General features: G+C 42.9%; 1 protein-coding gene and 1 long non-coding RNA gene across 3 annotated transcripts in view; one reads left to right on the forward strand and one right to left on the reverse strand.

Annotated features, from left to right (window-relative positions):
* Positions 1-17,209, forward strand: part of Adamts9 (ADAM metallopeptidase with thrombospondin type 1 motif 9) — a 163,403-nt gene that overhangs the window by 74,087 nt on the left and 72,107 nt on the right. For both annotated transcript variants that reach the window (XM_075983443.1, XM_075983444.1), the window contains exons 24-28: positions 3,154-3,258; positions 3,426-3,593; positions 4,953-5,219; positions 7,497-7,658; positions 13,494-13,670. In XM_075983443.1, the coding sequence (XP_075839558.1) occupies positions 3,154-3,258; positions 3,426-3,593; positions 4,953-5,219; positions 7,497-7,658; positions 13,494-13,670 (879 nt within the window). The remainder of the gene's footprint in view (positions 1-3,153; positions 3,259-3,425; positions 3,594-4,952; positions 5,220-7,496; positions 7,659-13,493; positions 13,671-17,209) is intronic.
* The window catches only part of LOC142856242 (uncharacterized), a 51,256-nt gene that overhangs the window by 17,806 nt on the left and 16,241 nt on the right, over positions 1-17,209 (reverse strand). The window lies entirely within an intron of this gene.

A 17,209-nucleotide genomic window follows, 5' to 3' on the forward strand; every position in this document is an offset into this window, starting at 1 on the left:
ATCCTCCTGCCTCTGCTTCCCAAGTGATGAGATTAAAGGCATGTGCCATCTCTTCCAAGCTTAGAATCTAACTTTTTTTCTGGTTTTATCTTTTGGTTTGTTTAAGTATCTATAGATTAGAGTTTCATTCTTGTTGGCTAGCAAATATTAGTCAGTCTTGCCTTGAACTTGGATATCTTACATTATTTATTTAAAGACTCCAGTAGCTCAGACACAATTAATTGCAAGAAGTGTGTTCAGCTCAAGCCAGTTTGGAGCAGCTCGCAAGACCCAACAGCACTTCAGAGAAGCCTCGGGAGCTAGAGGCTGCGTATGGCTTCTCTTTAACTGGGAAACACTGGAGAGGAGGAGAGCTGATAAATCCTCAAAAGTCCCCACTCAGATTTTTACTAGATGTCGCAGTCGCCTGTGCTCACAGGGTCACTAACATCTGTACGTGTCTGTGGTGTGCTGCTAGAAGTGTCTCCTTAGCACTGTATCAAGGTCAAGTGCATGGCTTGGAGACTGGCCTGGTGAGAGAGCAAGGCACACAGATACCAGCAGGAGCTATAATTACAGCTTCGTTTCCTGCTTGTCAGCTGTTACCACCCTAAGAAAGTGATGGGGAAACTTTAAGAATCTGAAGTGGTTTCACTACCAATAACACCCAAAAGTGAATATTTGAAGATTATTATCTGGTTCTGCAAAGAATTTTTCTCCTGTCGGGTCTCAGGCAGCCCAGCCTGGCTGCATTCTTTGCAGTTAAAGACAATCTTGATCTTCTGATCCACTGGTAATCTACCTCCTGAGCTGTGAGATTTCAGATATCTGTTGCCCTAGTTTAGCAGTTCTGCGTGTTGAACTGAGGGTTTCGCGCATGCTAGCATGGACTCTGCCCACTCAGCTGCACCCCCACTCTCACCTCAACAAGATTTTCCAAGGTTGTAGTCAGGTTGGAAGAAACATCTACATTCCTCGTTCACCTTCCTCCTAAACACCCAACCGTTATAATTCAGTAACACACTTTTCAACTATATTTTCAGCAATTATAGTCATCCTTTGGCAATAGGTTCAAAAGTTGAGCAAAAAAAAAATCAATAAGAGCCATTTATATTTGCATCAGATGGCTAAATAAAATTTGAGATCGTTGTAAATTTTAATGTCATTTGTAAAATTTTTGCTATACATCATTTAACTCAGTAAAATTTCTACACACGCACACAGATACAAATATCTGTATGTAATGTCTGTGTGTATAAGCAAATGCACACACACATACATGTACACATGCACACGCATGTATATGAGCTGTTCCCCTCCTAAGAGTGCTGCCTCACAAGCTCACTGTTGTGTGCCTGCCTTGATCTTGGTATTATTTATGATGAGAGAAGATTTGAATTTTCATATCAGATTTGATAACAATGAAAGTAGATTTTAGCCAAGGCTGTACCGGGAACTCATGTCTTGAGAAAGGCCTTGTACAGCCAGTCGGCTCCCTCTGTGTGGGCACTCTCAGCCGGATGCACTTCATCATGTATCATCTATGGATAAAGACTCACAAAGGGTGAATATGGTGGTGGTGATCATATTATTGTTGCCAATCAACTACCCTAACAAGTACTGTACCTGTATAAACTTTGGGGTTTTTTTTCTTCTTTTTATGTTTTTTGTTTGTTTATTTGTTTGTTTGTTTTGGGTTTTTTTAAGTCAGGGTTTCTCTGTGTAACAGATTTGGCTGTCCTGAAACTTGCTTCATAGACCAGGCTGGCCTCGAACTCACAGACATCTGCCTGCCACTGCCACCCGAGTGCTGGGATTAAAGGCATGTGCCACCACCACCCAGTTTAAACTTTGTTTTTATAATTTTTCTAAATGTTCAAACTGACATGGAGGTGGGGGCAGGGAATTGGCTCAGTTGAGAAGATTCTTGCTGCACCATCATGAGAACTTGAGTTCATTTCTTCAGTTCCCTGTATAAGCTGGGCATGGTGGTGTGTATCTTTGATGTGTGTGTAACCTTGAGGCAGGACGCAGAGACAGGTATATCCCTGGAACTCATGGGCCAGCAAGCAAAGCTAGCCAGTGAGCTGTGCATTGTATAAGAGATCCTGTCTCTAAAATTAAGGTATGGAGTCATTAAGGAAAACAGCCAATAAACGCCCTCTGGCCTCCACATGCTCACATACACATCACACGGTCCTTAGTCCCAAGAAAATGTCAGTCCTTACATCAAGTGCCAACTTAGCAATTTCCTTAAAGATTCAAACCAGGATTCTCACTCTCATTCTAGAGTGTTCCTTTGTCCGTAGGCTCCCACGGCTGAAGCCTATGGATAAGTTATTTGCTTTTTGCAAAAGTCCCCTGGACTCTCTTTGGTGCACTGGCAAAGGGAAAGGCCAGGCGTGGAGCCAGTAGCAGAATTTCTCTGCCATATGTAAAGGTTTAAGGCAAGGAAACATCAGTGACCTTCAGTCCCAGACCACAACGCTTTTGCTCCAGGTCAGCAGGCTCTTGGGCCTTTGATAACTATGTCTCGAATCGAGGCGGCTGGGAGTGATTATAAACAGGTGTGCTCTTTGGTTCTCCACTCTGTAAATAAGAGCCTACTATCCATCCACAGACCACTGAGTTCACTACAAGTCTCTCGGAGTGACTGAAGGGCATTATGTGAATTCCAGCCATTGGCCTGCAGAAAATTCCTTTTATATCTGAGGCTGACCTTCAGGACCCTGGGTGTTATCTTTAGGTGCCCTGGGAAAACAAGTTCATGATTAGCAGGTTTTGATTAGGAAACTACCTGAAATGTGAGAACACAATTTAGCCTTGAGAATTTTTAAACATTAACAGTTAATAATTTTTAGACGCTATCCTGCTCTTTCCAGACATGCGCAGTGCTTCACAATGTTCCCTCTCTTTTCCTAGGGGCAGGTGAATAAACACGGCTTTAATGACTAAGTAGACCCTGCCTTGTGTTAAGGCATCCAGAAAATGATTCAGATTGTATCCCTCTTTTGCCATTGAAGAGACTGGGGCTAAGAGGGGTCGGGAGACTTGTAGAAACAGACAGAAATAAAAGTTCTTAGATTTCTTGGTACAATACGCTTTCTGACCATGACTGTACATCTATAAACGCCTGTTTCCTGGAAGGTAAATGTTCTCTCCTTTCACATCTAGGACTGTGAATTATCATCTTGTCACCCTCTCCTACTGGGCCCGGAACCAAGGAGAAACACACACAGTGTGCCCAGAACCCAGTGGCGATTTGGGTCTTGGACTCCAGTAAGAAACAGACGGGGAGAAAAGTGGGGAGGTGTTCAGAGGAGACAACTATTCTCTGGCATGACTCTAGAAAGAGAGCTAAGAACTGATAAGAAAGTGGGCTAAGTGAAAAACACTAAGCTGCCATTTCAAATGACATGTCTGTGTCCTTTCACTCCAACACCCAGTGCTCAGCCACTTGTGGAAAAGGTACCCGGATGAGATACGTCAGTTGTCGGGACGAGGATGGTTCTGTGGCTGACGAGAGTGCCTGTGCTACCTTGCCTAAGCCAGTAGCCAAGGAAGAGTGTTCTGTGACACCCTGTGGACAGTGGAAGGCGCTAGACTGGAGTTCTGTAAGCGTGGATTTTGTGGGGTTGGGTAGGATTGGAAGATGGGGGAGGATAAGGAGTTGAAGGGTCCATATTAGGAATGGGTTATCTATTTTAGAGTTGGACTTGAGATTTAAATTGTCCTGTTCCATATATGTGTATCTAGCTAAGTATAGAAGAAACCTTAGTCAATCGTGCAAGGAACGCACATTTAAAAACCTAGTCATTTATTGGTTGCCCGATTTTGAGCAAATTAAAGTGTTTGGACCTCATTTTTCCTCTGCTCTTAAGAGAACGGGCTGAGGATGTTGGTCAGTGGGGAGGAGTACTCTGTGCCAGCCTGAGAGTCTGAGTTTAAATTCCCAGCACCCATGTAAAAGCTGGGCATGGCTGGTACACTGCTAAACTCAGTGCTGGGGAGCAGAGATAAACAGACCCCAGTGGCTTCCTAGAGCTTGCTGGCTAGCCAACCTAGCTGAAAATTGAGAGCTTCTGCTTTGTGAGAGACTGTCACCAGGGTCTAGGACAAGGAGCTCTAGATGGACAACACCGGCCATTTTCTTCTGGTGTATACAAGCACACACACACACACACACACACACACACACACACACACCATACAAATGCACATACACACAGAAATAAAACTGAATAGGTGAATAAAATTAAATTTTAGAAAGAAACAGGGTGAATACCTATTTTTTGATGTTGTTATGATTGAGATTATATACGTTAACTGCTTAGCAGAAAGTGAGTAGTCAACGAAAGACGAATAATCTCACTTTTATGCATGCAGTAGGGTAGAAAAGCACAACGCTATCTGTGTGGTGCCACAGATACTGCAGAAGACAGGATGCCCCTGAGATGGAGTTTTGGGTTTGTTCGAGAAGCTTTAAATGCAGTATATGGAGAATGTGAGAACAGCCAAGGAAATAGCCAGAGGCTCCATAATCAAGGGCCTAGCAAATCAACAAGGAGTTTGGGTGTTATTTTAAGTGAACTGGGAAGTCACCAGAAGGATGCATGAGTTAAGCGGTAGTGGGTGGCATTTTGTCACTGGCAAACAGCGCATATGTGGGGCATGTCAGTCTGGAAGTCCAGCTGGTAATGATTACATTAATCCTGGCAAGGGAAGGTTATGCTTTTCATAGACAAGAGAAGTGAGGGTAGAAACAGAGCGGCTGGATCTGGATGTGTTTTGAATGCTGTGTTTCTTGGAGAAAGAGATATTGGATGGGAACAAAAGAAAGTAGTCAAGATGATTCTGAGACTTTAAACTGGGCACCTGGGAAAATGTTCAGCCACCCAAAGAAACATATTTTCAATAATGTAAGTTGGACTCCCAAATGATAGCCCCTTTTTCTTTCTGGATATTCAACATAGTGTTCCGTGACTTGCGGGCAAGGTAAGGCGACCCGACAAGTGGTGTGTGTCAACTACAGCGACCACGTGATTGATCGGAGTGAGTGTGACCCAGATTATATCCCCGAGACTGAACAGGACTGTTCCATGTCACCATGCCCTCAACGGATCTCAGGCACTGGCTTGGTTTACCCATATCAAAATGAGGACTTCCGTCCCAGGAGTGACAGCCCTAGCCGCACCCACGTGCTTGGAGGAAACCAGTGGAGAACTGGCCCCTGGGGAGCAGTGAGTATCCCCTTTGCCTGTCTCCCCTACTTGTGCCTGGAGGAAAACAGACTAGAGCTGCTTCTGAAGAAAGTTTCCTTTGAAAGTTTATTGACACACATTTGCTGTCAAGCTGGGTGAATACAATGGCTTCATTGCAGTCCCAGAGTAGAGTTCCTTTGTAGTTGGAGGAGGAGGTGTCCCTTCTGGGTGACAAGACTTCTGTTGAAGGAGGAGGGGCAGGCAGAGTATGCTGGAGGAGAGGGGCCAGAGGAACTTTTCTGAAGAGGAATTCTTTTTTCTTTCTTTACCTTTTTAATGTTTATTTATTTATAAATGTGTGCATCATGGCACGGTTGTGAAAATCAGAGGCTAGTTGGCAGAAGCTGGTTCTCTTCTTCCACTGTGTGGGCTCAAGGATTGAACTCAATGAGTCTGGGCAGCAAACATATTAAACCTGTTGAGCTATCTCCTAGATTAGAAGGGAGTTCTTAACCAAGGCTGGTGCCCTTCCCTCTGTAGGCCTCAGTTTCCCCGGCTGCAAAAGAAGGACAACATTGTCTTGCTTTTGATAGTTTCCGTAGCTAAAGGAGATGATTCGAGGGAAGTGCTTTCTGCTTTGCTCGCTACAGGATGGAGCCAGCAACTACTGTGACAGTTATCTTTGTCACAGTCCTTACTGCTGTCCTTCTGACTACAAAAGGCCTTGAAACGAAACATAAAAAGGAAAAAAAAACCTGCATGTGGATGTTTTAAACTGTTTTGCTGGAAAATTTTTCAAGAATACATTGTGGAATACTGAAACGCTGGCTGGCATATTCTGAAGGGTCTGGGTGACAACAGATTCTGGGAGCCACATAATTAGAGGGGACAGGCTGACCACTGTGAGGTCTTGTTAGCTTTTTAATTTTAATGTCTTTCTGGGTCTAGGACTGCTAACTATGTTATTTCTGGGCTAAAAGGAATTAGAAGTCTGTCATTCCCTAAGGTAAACGTAAATGCAGAAATACTGGCCCCTGAGTGCTGATTGGATTCTGTGCTTAGACACCTCAGTGTGACTGTTGGCTTTGTGCTAGCCAGCCCCTTCACCTTCTCAGCTCCTCCTCTCCTGTATCCTGGGAGTCTTCCCATTTGGGGAAGCTTTCAGTTCTAAAAACTGGTGGAGGATGGGGAGAGTGTGTCCTGGGCTTTCCTGTTTAAAAAAAAAAATTAGGAAGTCACATATGTGTATTTTGGCGATCCTATGAAAGCTTTTTGTTGTGATTTGGTTTGGTGTGGGGGTTTGTTTCATGGTTTAGTGCTATTTTCATTTAAATCCATTTATAGGGAACATATATTTGTTTCAGGTTGAATGATTCTGTCCTAAGGTAGAGTGGCTTCCCCCTCCCCCCCCCCCATCAAGGAGGGTTAGTTGGAGAAAATTGCATTGCTTTGGAGACTCAATGAGTATAAGCTTGCCAATTTTACAACAAGGGTCATATAGAGGGTTCTAGGATATGCACTAGGTTAAAGAGGGAAAGACTTTCTGGAAAGAGAAGCACTCCACCTGTACACTCATGGGAGAGCTATGTATGAGAAGTGAGTGGGGGAAACCAGCTGAAATGCAAACAACAGCCTTTCAAGAACATTCCACTGAAACGAACCAAGGAGAGGTTGGTGGCAATGGGATTCAATTGAGCTCATTGAGGAAGTGAAAAGCAAATAGAGTATGTCTTACTACCATCAGCCACTAAAATATAGGCTCTTGTGAAGAGGGGGAGAAGGGATTATCCCCCACTAGGAAGTAATGTCTAAATGACATTCTGTGGTACATTTATGGACTCACTGAGTCTGTGTGGAAGTTCACTTTCCACAACTGGCAGTTCATTAAGTATGAGTTAACGTCTGTATTCAAAGAGGCCCCAACATTGGTTCTAAAGGAGCTCTTGAGACTTTGAAAAAAATGCCCACAAACAGTGTCCCTTGACACTTCTGTCCCTCTCAGAAATGTGGACAAGGTGGGCAATGAACGGGGCTGCACAGAGGACTCCATAAACAGTATCACTCCATAGGGCTGACTACCTACCGATGGCCTGGAGAATAGGGGGAGAAGCTCCTCTCCACCGTCCAGCCATTTGCCTGGACGGTGAACAGCCCCACCTTGGGGAAGTGCCCAGTTTTCCAGTTACCTTCCTCCACTGTGTATGAAGACCTAAAGGCAGTCTCTGTCATTTGTCACTGGCCTTTCAGCCAGCTGGTCTATGTGTGTGTGCAGAAGGCAAGCGATGTGAAGATAAATCTGCTGTTGTGTGTGCTTAGTGTTCTAGTACCTGTGCCGGAGGGTCCCAGAGGCGAGTGGTGGTGTGTCAGGATGAAAACGGATACCCCGCCAGTGACTGTGTAGAGAGAATCAAACCTGATGAGCAAAGGGCCTGTGAATCTGGCCCATGTCCCCAATGGGCCTACGGCAGCTGGGGAGAGGTAAGAGCAAACCATTTTCTATCTTTCCTCGGTTGATTGGCTGCTATTGTTTAATATTTTATTTTTAGGAACTAGATTTAGGAGGAGCTTCCAGATCTGGGGTTCTCTAGGAGATCTCTGTTAGCTCTCCCCTGCTTCTTAAATGTACGTATTACTAAGAAGAGAACGCCTGGATGGGCAGGGGCTGGAGAATGACAGAAGATTGCATGCGTAAATCTAGCCTAAGTCGTTTATTAGTTAACCTCTGATGATTAAGAAATGGATGCTTTTTAGGAAGGAAATCACATGTTGAAGTAGCCTAAGGGAGTCTTGCTATTTCTGCTATAGTTTTGGGTTCACTTATTACCGTGGCAGAGTGCCTTCTAAGATTTCAAATTCCTCACAAAACCAGAAAGGGTGTTATTCTTACCACAGATGACATTAAAGGATGAGCTGTATAAGAGTGATTTCTTCCACTGTTGACTTTATAGAATTGCCTACTTTGCCTGACAAAGGGAAACACAGTGCATAAAACAGGTCCATTTCCTGGCCCTGTGTGTGTGTGTGTGTGTGTGTGTGTGTGTGTGTGTGTGTGTTTTAAGACCATATTACCTCACTTCCCCTCTTCCCTTTTTGCTATACTCTAGGCCTTTCCATGTACCCCTTGTTCTCTTTCAAATTCATGGTCCCTTTTTTTCTATATGTTTTATACATACATATAATAACCCTAAATATGTAAATACAATATGCTCTTTTCCTACATTGTTACTTGTATGTACATGATTTCAGGGATGACCCCTTGCTATTGATAACTAATTTGGGTATTCTTCCCTGAGGAAGACTGTTTCTCCTGCTCTCAGTATTCATTAGTTGCCTGTAGTTTTTTGTTTAGGGTTTGGGCCCTATGAGATGTCCCTTCCATGTTGTCAAATCTATTGGTGCCATCCTTGTTTGGAGCTTGCTTAGGCAGTCCTGTTGATAAGACTTCGTAAGTGTAGTTTCTCTGACATTTCTAAGGGATGAACTCTCACAGAGAACATCCTGTTCTCCTAGCTGCTACAATTTTTCCATAGCTCTTCCACTCTGATCCCTGAGCCTTAGCTGCCTGGGTTGTGTTAGCTCTAGTTAGGACTGGGCACCACATGGCTACTTATTCTCTGTATTTTGATTGGTTGAGGTTTTCTGGAATGATTGCAAAGAGATATTTCTCCAATGGTGGATATAAGAATAAATACTTAGAATGAAGTTAGAATTATGCTGATCTAGAAAAGTGGTGGCTATAGGTTCTTCTCCAAGACCACAGATTTATTAGCCTCAGGTAGCTGGCTATGTTTACAGTACCTTGCATGATTTCTCTTTCACTGAACAGACCTTAAGTCCAATTGGAGAGCTGTTGGTTACCACAGAGATATACATGCCAATACTGCACCCTTGGGGCTATTACCATGCTGGATATTTTTATTGCATAGGCATCGTAGCTGGGTAGGACTGTTGGTTACTTTCCTCATTTGAAAGCTTGCATGGCAGCTTCTGGTCCCACAAAGCTGGTCCTCACAGAGGAGTCTTTGAGCTTGGATCCTCTGGATCCTGTACATGGTGTCTTCAGCAGTAGGACCTCTTCCTTCTCTGGGAGGCAATCAAGGGCAACTGCAATAGCCTATGTTTTGAGTTTCTTGACAACTCCAACCAACAACTCAAAAGAAGGCTTCTCACCTCTGGTGTCGGGGTACTGTTAGGTAGCCCATAGCTCTTGGAAGGAGCATTGTCAGCCGGGACAACATATGCAACTATATGTGTACATGTATACACAGATTTATCAGTCTTGTATATAATGTTAGGTGGAATACAATGATTCCTTCTGACTTTTACAGACATCTCTACTGTTTTCTTACCCTCCTCTCCACTTCTTTATCTTCCTCCCCTAATTGAAGAACCCCCTTTTGTCCCCAGTCCTCTTCAAATCACTTGTACAATGTTATTCGCCTCTCGATTGCTTCCCTCACCCCATGGTCCCTTTCGAGAAATGCAGATGAGAGAGAGAACAGTGATATTTGTCTCTCTGGGTCCACATTACTTTTTCAATATTATCTTTCCTGGGTTCACCCTGAGAATTTCATGATTTCATTTTAGTTTCCAGCTGAATGATATTTCATAATATATATGTATCACATTTTCATTATCTGTGGTCAGTTGAAGGACTTTTAGGTTGTTTCCCTTTCCCAGCTATTGTGAGCAGAGCTTCAGTGACCACAACTAAGGAGGTGTCTGTGGAACAGACGTCCAATCCTTTGCGCATATATCAAGGAGTGGTATATCTGGGTTGTATGGTAGATTTATTTTTTGCTTTTGAGGATTCTCCATGCTGATTTCCATCTGGACCAGTTTTCAATCCCACCAACAGTGGAAGAGAGTTCCCTTTCCCTCAGATCTCCTCCAGCAACTGTTATCACTTGGTTTATTAATCTTTGCCATTCTGACTGGGGTAAAATGGAATCTCAGGATTGATTTGATTTTTATTTCTCTAATTGCTAGGGATGATGAACATTTTTTGAGATATTTCTCAGCCATTTTTTCTTTTTTTAAGAACTCTCTATTCAGATCGCAAGCCTATTTTTTGTAAAGTGGGCCTTTTTATTTTAACTTCTTTTTGTACTTTGAGTTCTCCATGCACTTATGACAGGTATTAATTCTCTGTCAGATGTATAGCTGGCAAAGATTCCTTCCCACCCTGTAGGACTCCTCCTCGCTCCACTGCTTGTTTCCTTAGCTGGACAGAGCTTTTTAGTTTTATGGGATCTCTCTTGCCAGTTGTTGGCCTCAGTTGCTGGACAAATTGGGTCCTGAAGAAAGCTCTTCCCTACAGCTCCATCCTATGCCTATGTTTCTTCTGGTCATTTCCATGCTTTAGGTTTCGTAATTAAGTCTTTGGACTATTTGGAACTAGTTTTTGTATAAATTGATAGGTAAAGATCTAATTTCATCTTTCTTCAAAGGACAGCCAGTTTCCCAAGCACCATCTGTTAAAGATGCTTTTATTTCTCTAATATTCATATTTGGAATCTTTTTCAAATATTATATATCAGAGGACTGTAGTTTAGTGTATTCATATCATTAGGTATTCAATTTGGACATCCTATTGTTCCATTGGTCTCTATGTCCGTTTTTGCATCAGTACTTTTGTTTTTCATGGGTTTTTTTTTCCTTGGAAATTTGAGACAAGCTAGAGTTATCTGAGAGAAGGGAAATGAGAACATGCCTTAACAAGATGGTTCTGTAGGCAAGTGTGTGGGACATTTTCTTAACTAGTAATTGATGTTGGAGGACCCAGCCCATTGTAAGTGTTATCATTCCTGGGCCAATGGTCCTGGACAATATACGAAAGCAAATCAAGTAAGACATAGAGAGCAAGCCATGGCTTCTTAATCAGCTCCTGCCTCCAGGTTCCTGCCCTGCATGAGTTCCTATCCTGATTTCCCTCAGTGAAGGGCTGTTGCCTGAAGTGTAAGATGAAATGAACACTTGTTTCTTTGGGTCATGGTGTTCTATCACAGTGATAGAAAAACCTAAGGCAAGTACATGTTGTTTAGATTACTATGATCCTGTAATACAGCTTGAGGTCTAGAATGCTTATCTCTCCAGCATTGTCCTTTTGATCAGGATTATTTTTGCTATTCAGGGTCTTTTTTTTGTAACAAGATTTTTTTTTCTTAAGTTTCTGTGAAGAATGAGATGGTAATTTTGATTGGGACTGCACAGAATCTGTAAATAACTTTTGACAGGATGGTCATTTTCACAATACTAATTCTGTCAATCCATGAACATGGTAATGGCATGCCTTTCCATTTTCTAGTACCTTTCTATATCTTTTCCTTCCGAGATTTAAAGTTTTCATTGCCGAGTTTGTTTACCTCCTGATTAAATTTATTCCTAGATATTTTGTTTTCCTTGAGCCTATTGTGAATGGGAGTATGTCTGTGGTCTCTTCCTCTGTATGCCTGGAAGTTGAAGGCCATGCGAGCTGGGGTGTGACTGTTTCAGGGCACTGGATGAGGATGGCTACATCTGGGGAGCTGAGGAGGTGACATGGAGGGAAGGATCAGGCAGTCTCACCCAGCTAGACCTTGACTCAGGGTGTGCAGGTTCTGGCTGGACCTAGGCATGACCTTTATCATTTTTGTGATATTAACAAGTAACATAATTTGGCTCAATTTTCATGTCATTACACATAAACTGGAATAGTAATAGTACCACCTGCATAATATTTATGACTATTATATGAGATAGCATCCATTAAGTGCCTAACATGTAACTTTCAATCAATCAAGTGATACTATAATAATGCAATAATAACTTTATTCATAGTAAGAATGATAATCAATAGCAGTAGTGTTGGGCCTTTTGAACTCTTGTTATACTTTATAGAAGGATTTACATGCGTATTTATGTTACTAAAATCTTCCTCTCTGGTTGAATCTGTAAGAGACGCACATATTTAAGGCTTACCGAGTTGTTGTGTCTTGACTGTTTACCAAATAAAACCTGAAAATGAACACCTGGAAGACCACAGCACCAAGAGGAAGTAAAAAGGCATAGGAGATGATGGGCTCATTAGGCCACCTTCCTGTGTCTCATCATTTCATGCACATAACCTAGAAGGGACAGGCAGTTGGCCCAGGAATTTTTGTTGACTTTCACTGATGTTTTCCTAGGCAGTGATGCTGAGGGAGGGAGGGGGAGAGGGGCTTTGAGACTCCTGGGATGTGAGTCTTCCCAACACTCAGTGCAGTTTTGTCCTGCGGGATCCATAATTAGACTTCTGTAGTTGAATCCAAGCCAGGCGGAGTCCACGTCTTTGCTGGGCTGCTGTTAGTCCTCATAGGCTGACCCTTCCCCGTGTGGGAGAGCCGCCCTTGACGTAGCAGGGAAACTGGATGTCTGTGTTCCTGGATCTGAGTGCAGCGGCGCTGTCCAAGAAATACAACTTGTTCCCGTCTCACAAATGTGAGTCCTGCCGGGAGTCAGGACGTCAGCTCGCGTCCATTCCCGTCATGCTCTTGTTCATCCTAAGGGACAGTTGTACTTGTCCTGAGGTCCAGAGGCTGAGTTAAATGGTTGCACATCACAACTGGAATAAGAGAATCAGCAAAGGTCCATCCGTGACAGCTTCATAGAAGTTGCCGGCACATGTGGGTTGTATAAAACTCAGTCCCTGGATTAAATCCTCAGCAACATTTTAAAATAAAACTTGGAGTTGACCCTGACTGCTTGTCTCTATGACCCCAGCATTCAGGAGGCTGAGACAGAAAGTCAGTCTGGATTCCACTGAGTTCCAGCCTAGCCTAGACTGCACAGTGAAACTTTGTCTCAAAACAAAAGCCAAAGAAAAACTTATCAACTACCATAAAATAAAAGGAATAAAACTAAACAAAACAAAGCAGGCCAAGTCATTATCTCTTTTATTTGATATTGAAGTAGTTTCTGGTTATTTTTTTTTATTTACTTGTTTCTGTATGCCTCAAAGAACTTTATCTTAGCTACTGGCTAATGAATCAAGATTGATTACATTCATTTTAAATATGAGGCAAGTAACTGTGTTCTCAACCTGATGAGGCGAGCTATATAAAAGCCCTTACTTCAGATCTAAAGGAAGCCCTCACTGAGGGATACTTAATATTCCCAGGAACCATGGTCCATTGACTCTGTCATTGTTGGCAATTCGCCTTGGCTCTGTCTGTCAGACTTAGGCTGCCCAACATTATAACAAAGTGTAGCCAAGAAAAGTTTCCTGTGGGGAAATAGAATTTGCCATGTGCTGTTCACACAAAATAACTGTCGCGTTCTTTGTCCCTCTTCCAGTGTACCAAGCGGTGTGGTGGAGGCATGCGGACAAGACTGGTGGTCTGTCAGCGGGCCAACGGTGACCGGTTCCCAGATTTGAGCTGTGAAGTTCTTGACAAGCCTCCAGACCGTGAGCAGTGCAACACACACGCTTGCCCACGAGACGCTGCATGGAGTACTGGCCCTTGGAGCTCGGTACGGCCCTAATGCTGCATGTTTGCTACCCAAACTCTCAGTGTTATAATATTCTGGGGCATGCCTTCACAGCCAAGAACTGTCACGCCCGTGAAGGCGTCCTAGATACTGTGCTATGAATGCCCGGTTACCTTCTCTCTATTCTGCCATGGTATAATTTATACCGTGTGATACTGCCAAAGTGACTTTATAGAATCCATATACCTCATGCAGGAATGGTGCCAAGAAGTAGCTTCCTTTGCCTAGAAGAGCTGTATGTATGTACATTGATAATGATTTAGAGAAATGGCTCAAAAGTAGCCAGTCTTTGCTTTCTAAGCTGTGGTAGCTCTGTCTATCAGAGCAAGGTTCCTGCTTATTGAGGCCAAGGCATTTTTTTTTCTTCAACTACTATCATTTGCTTCTGCGAGGCTTGGAAATACCTTAGCATAACCCGCATAACGTTTAGAGCCACCAATAGCTAGCAATTTTGTAAATATAGGTGACCAGCCGCGTAACCAGTGACCCGATACCTTCTGAGGTATCTGGAATCTCTTCCCTGCCCCCAGACAAGAAGGCCATCTGAGATCAGCTTTTACTTTGCTCCTCGTTTTCCTTAGGCAGGAGCTGGCACGGCAAGGCAGGTTTGTCACTGTAAATGCAAACTACTGGGGCAGCTCTTAGCAAACAGATGGACTAACCGTGTCAGCACAGTTCCTAGGCTAAGCTGTGACAAAAAATTATGAAGCCAGTAGGTCTGATGTATCTAATACAGTAAATATTCCTGGAAGCACATTCATTGCAATGAAGCTGAAATCAGTATTATTTCACTTCCAGATGACTTTTTATTCAGACTTGTCTTGGAAGGTTTTACTCATTCCCAATGCCAGGTGAACAGCAGGTTAGCTGAAGTAGCTTGATTGACACCCACTGATGTGTCTCAAAGTCAGGCTTTCGGACATCAGTGGCTGCCTCGGCAGGGCTGGTTCCGTGCCCCAGTTAGCCGCAAGGCTTCTGTATGCAGTAGAGAACTGGGAGAAGAAACACGAGCTCGGGTTGTGCTCTTTCACTAGGCTGTGGGATTTATCCCAGAGTTTAAGAAAAGTCACAGCGGCACATCTGTGGTTCTCTAAGTGTGGTGTCTTCATCGCTGGCACCTTTCCAGATGCATGCTGTGAAGAAAGTCTGAGGTAACGTTAGGGCAGACAGGATAGCCTCTGAAAATCCCAGTGTCTCTGTCACTGCTGCTTACTACTGTCCTTGAAACGTTCCGGCTCGAGCCCATGGCATGCTCACTCTGTGTACAGGCGACACCAGAGCTAATTCCCCCGGGTCCCTTCACACTCTCAAGAGTAGTATGTCGCTAGTTCTAACGTCACTGGTTACACTGCTGTGAGAACCTCCTCGTGCATAGTCTTGTGGTTTGATGAAGAAAAGAAATCTGTGTTTTCCTTCTCTAAATATTAACCCTTAGATCTCATACTTTTCTCAAATACATTTTTAGGAAGATAGAAAAAATGTATTCATAATGAGTTATAAATATAGTTCTGGGGATGTGTCTGTGTATATGCACACACACACACTGTGTGTCTGTATATACATATATATGCTAGTTCCTTTTTCTGAGATGTTCTGACAGTATATCTCCTATTAATAATTTAATAGCTTAAGTCTTTAAATATAAGCTGCTGATTGTTTTAACTGAAAACCTGGGGCATATTTAATATTGCTGTTCTTCTTGGGGCTACATATAGTTTTCTAAACTATGAGAGAGGAAGAAAAGACAGTAAGTCCTCTGCGCTCCAGCATATGTAGACATAAATTTTAAAGCAAGCTCTACTGCCTGTGTGATCTCAGAAAGCGACTGTTAGTTTGACTTCCAGATTTCAATTCTACTGTCTTAAGAGAGTAGCCACTTTGGCAAGGCTTTTAAACTGTGATTTTTTTTTTTTAAAGAACTAAATCAAAAGCATTTTGTTTTAGTAGATAGGCCGTTTAAATAGATTAATTTTATGTACACGGAAGAGAGCAATCATTCAGACTCTTGCTATAGCATTTTGGTTTGGATTATTTTATGTTTATTTAATGGATGATTTGGTATAATGTCTTAGGACTTCTACATTTCAGCATACCTCAATGACTCCTGTTTCTAGCTCTAAAGTCTTTCCTATGGTGCTTTCCCACTGTGGCTACAGTGAAGTTAGCAAGTGGAGGAAAGAGAGACGCACATTCGAGGTGCTAACGTCTCGCTTCCAATAGAGCGCAGGGTGGCACTAACTCCTCCAGCAGGTTGCTTTTGCTCCCGGGGACTCCCACACGTAGACACTGTCATAGCACAAAGCAGCCACCACTGTGGGACACAGCCAAGGTCAAGCGGAGACAGCTGACGTCAAGCTGCCTGGGAAGGAGTAGCATTTGAGAAAGAAACCCAAATCATTGTTGCCACAACCCCCAGAGTCTCCACAAACAACCCTTTTACAGAGACCTTGGCTCTGACTTGAGTCACAGCAGGTCTGTGACTCATTATTGTAACACTGGTTGCAGCAGCTCACATCTGTGACCCAGTACTCAGGAGAATGAGTCAGGAGGATCACCTATAGTTTGGGGCCATAATAAGTTTCAGCGCAGCCAGAGCTACAAGACTCTGCCTCAAAAAAAAAAAAAAAAAAATCCTGCAAAAATTTCTCTTCTGGCCTTTTAAAAATAACATCCCTGGACTCTTGCTTTGTTTAAGAAACTGTTCTTCAGCTCTGTTGAACTATGGAACTATGGATCTAGTTCTAAAAACAAGCTGGGAAATAAATATACCTGTCCCATGACACATGGGACAAGCCGGACAGAGAACTCTCTACTGTCAAGGGAAGCAAGAAATGTCCTACAAATCAGGAGCATTCTAGACTGAGCAAATGCATCCAGAGGAAGAAAGTGGTGTCTGCCACTGCCACCGCCACACCCCCAGGGTAGTTCAGTGGCGTTTGTTTTTGCATTGCCCTGTATTTCTGTTCACTGGTCTCTTGTAGATAGTGGTTCTTCTCTACAGAAATTGCTTGTTTGGGTGTTTTCATGACAACTCAGTGTATTCACTGAGCCTTTGAGAGCTGTGCTCATGGCTCTGAATGATGAGGGGCCATGAGCGGGGAAGGGGGCTATGCTTGTGTTTCAGCCTGGCCAACTTAAGGATTTGTGTCTACCTCATTTTCATATCACACTGTGCAGTGCCTATAGGTAGAAAGACCAAAGGTTTGACGTCAGTGTTTGACAACCTCATTATATCACAGAGTCAAAGATGATAAATATCACAACCCGTATTTTCTGAAAAATAGTTTCAAGCAGTCACATTTACGTATTTCTGAATATTTTGGGTGGTACAGATTTATATGTCTTTATATAATAAAGCGTATTTATTTTTCCAAGTTATTTAATTTCGTAAGCAATGTTTAAAAAACTAGTGTGTGAGAGGCGACTATGAAGGCAAATATAAGATTTAGAAGTGAATGTATGTTTCTTTTGATTAAAATATATATATATATTTAAATTTTGTAAACTCTCTCTATCACCCC

Source organism: Microtus pennsylvanicus, chromosome 8, assembly GCF_037038515.1.
Source record: "Microtus pennsylvanicus isolate mMicPen1 chromosome 8, mMicPen1.hap1, whole genome shotgun sequence".
In the NCBI taxonomy this organism is placed as follows: domain Eukaryota; kingdom Metazoa; phylum Chordata; class Mammalia; order Rodentia; family Cricetidae; genus Microtus; species Microtus pennsylvanicus.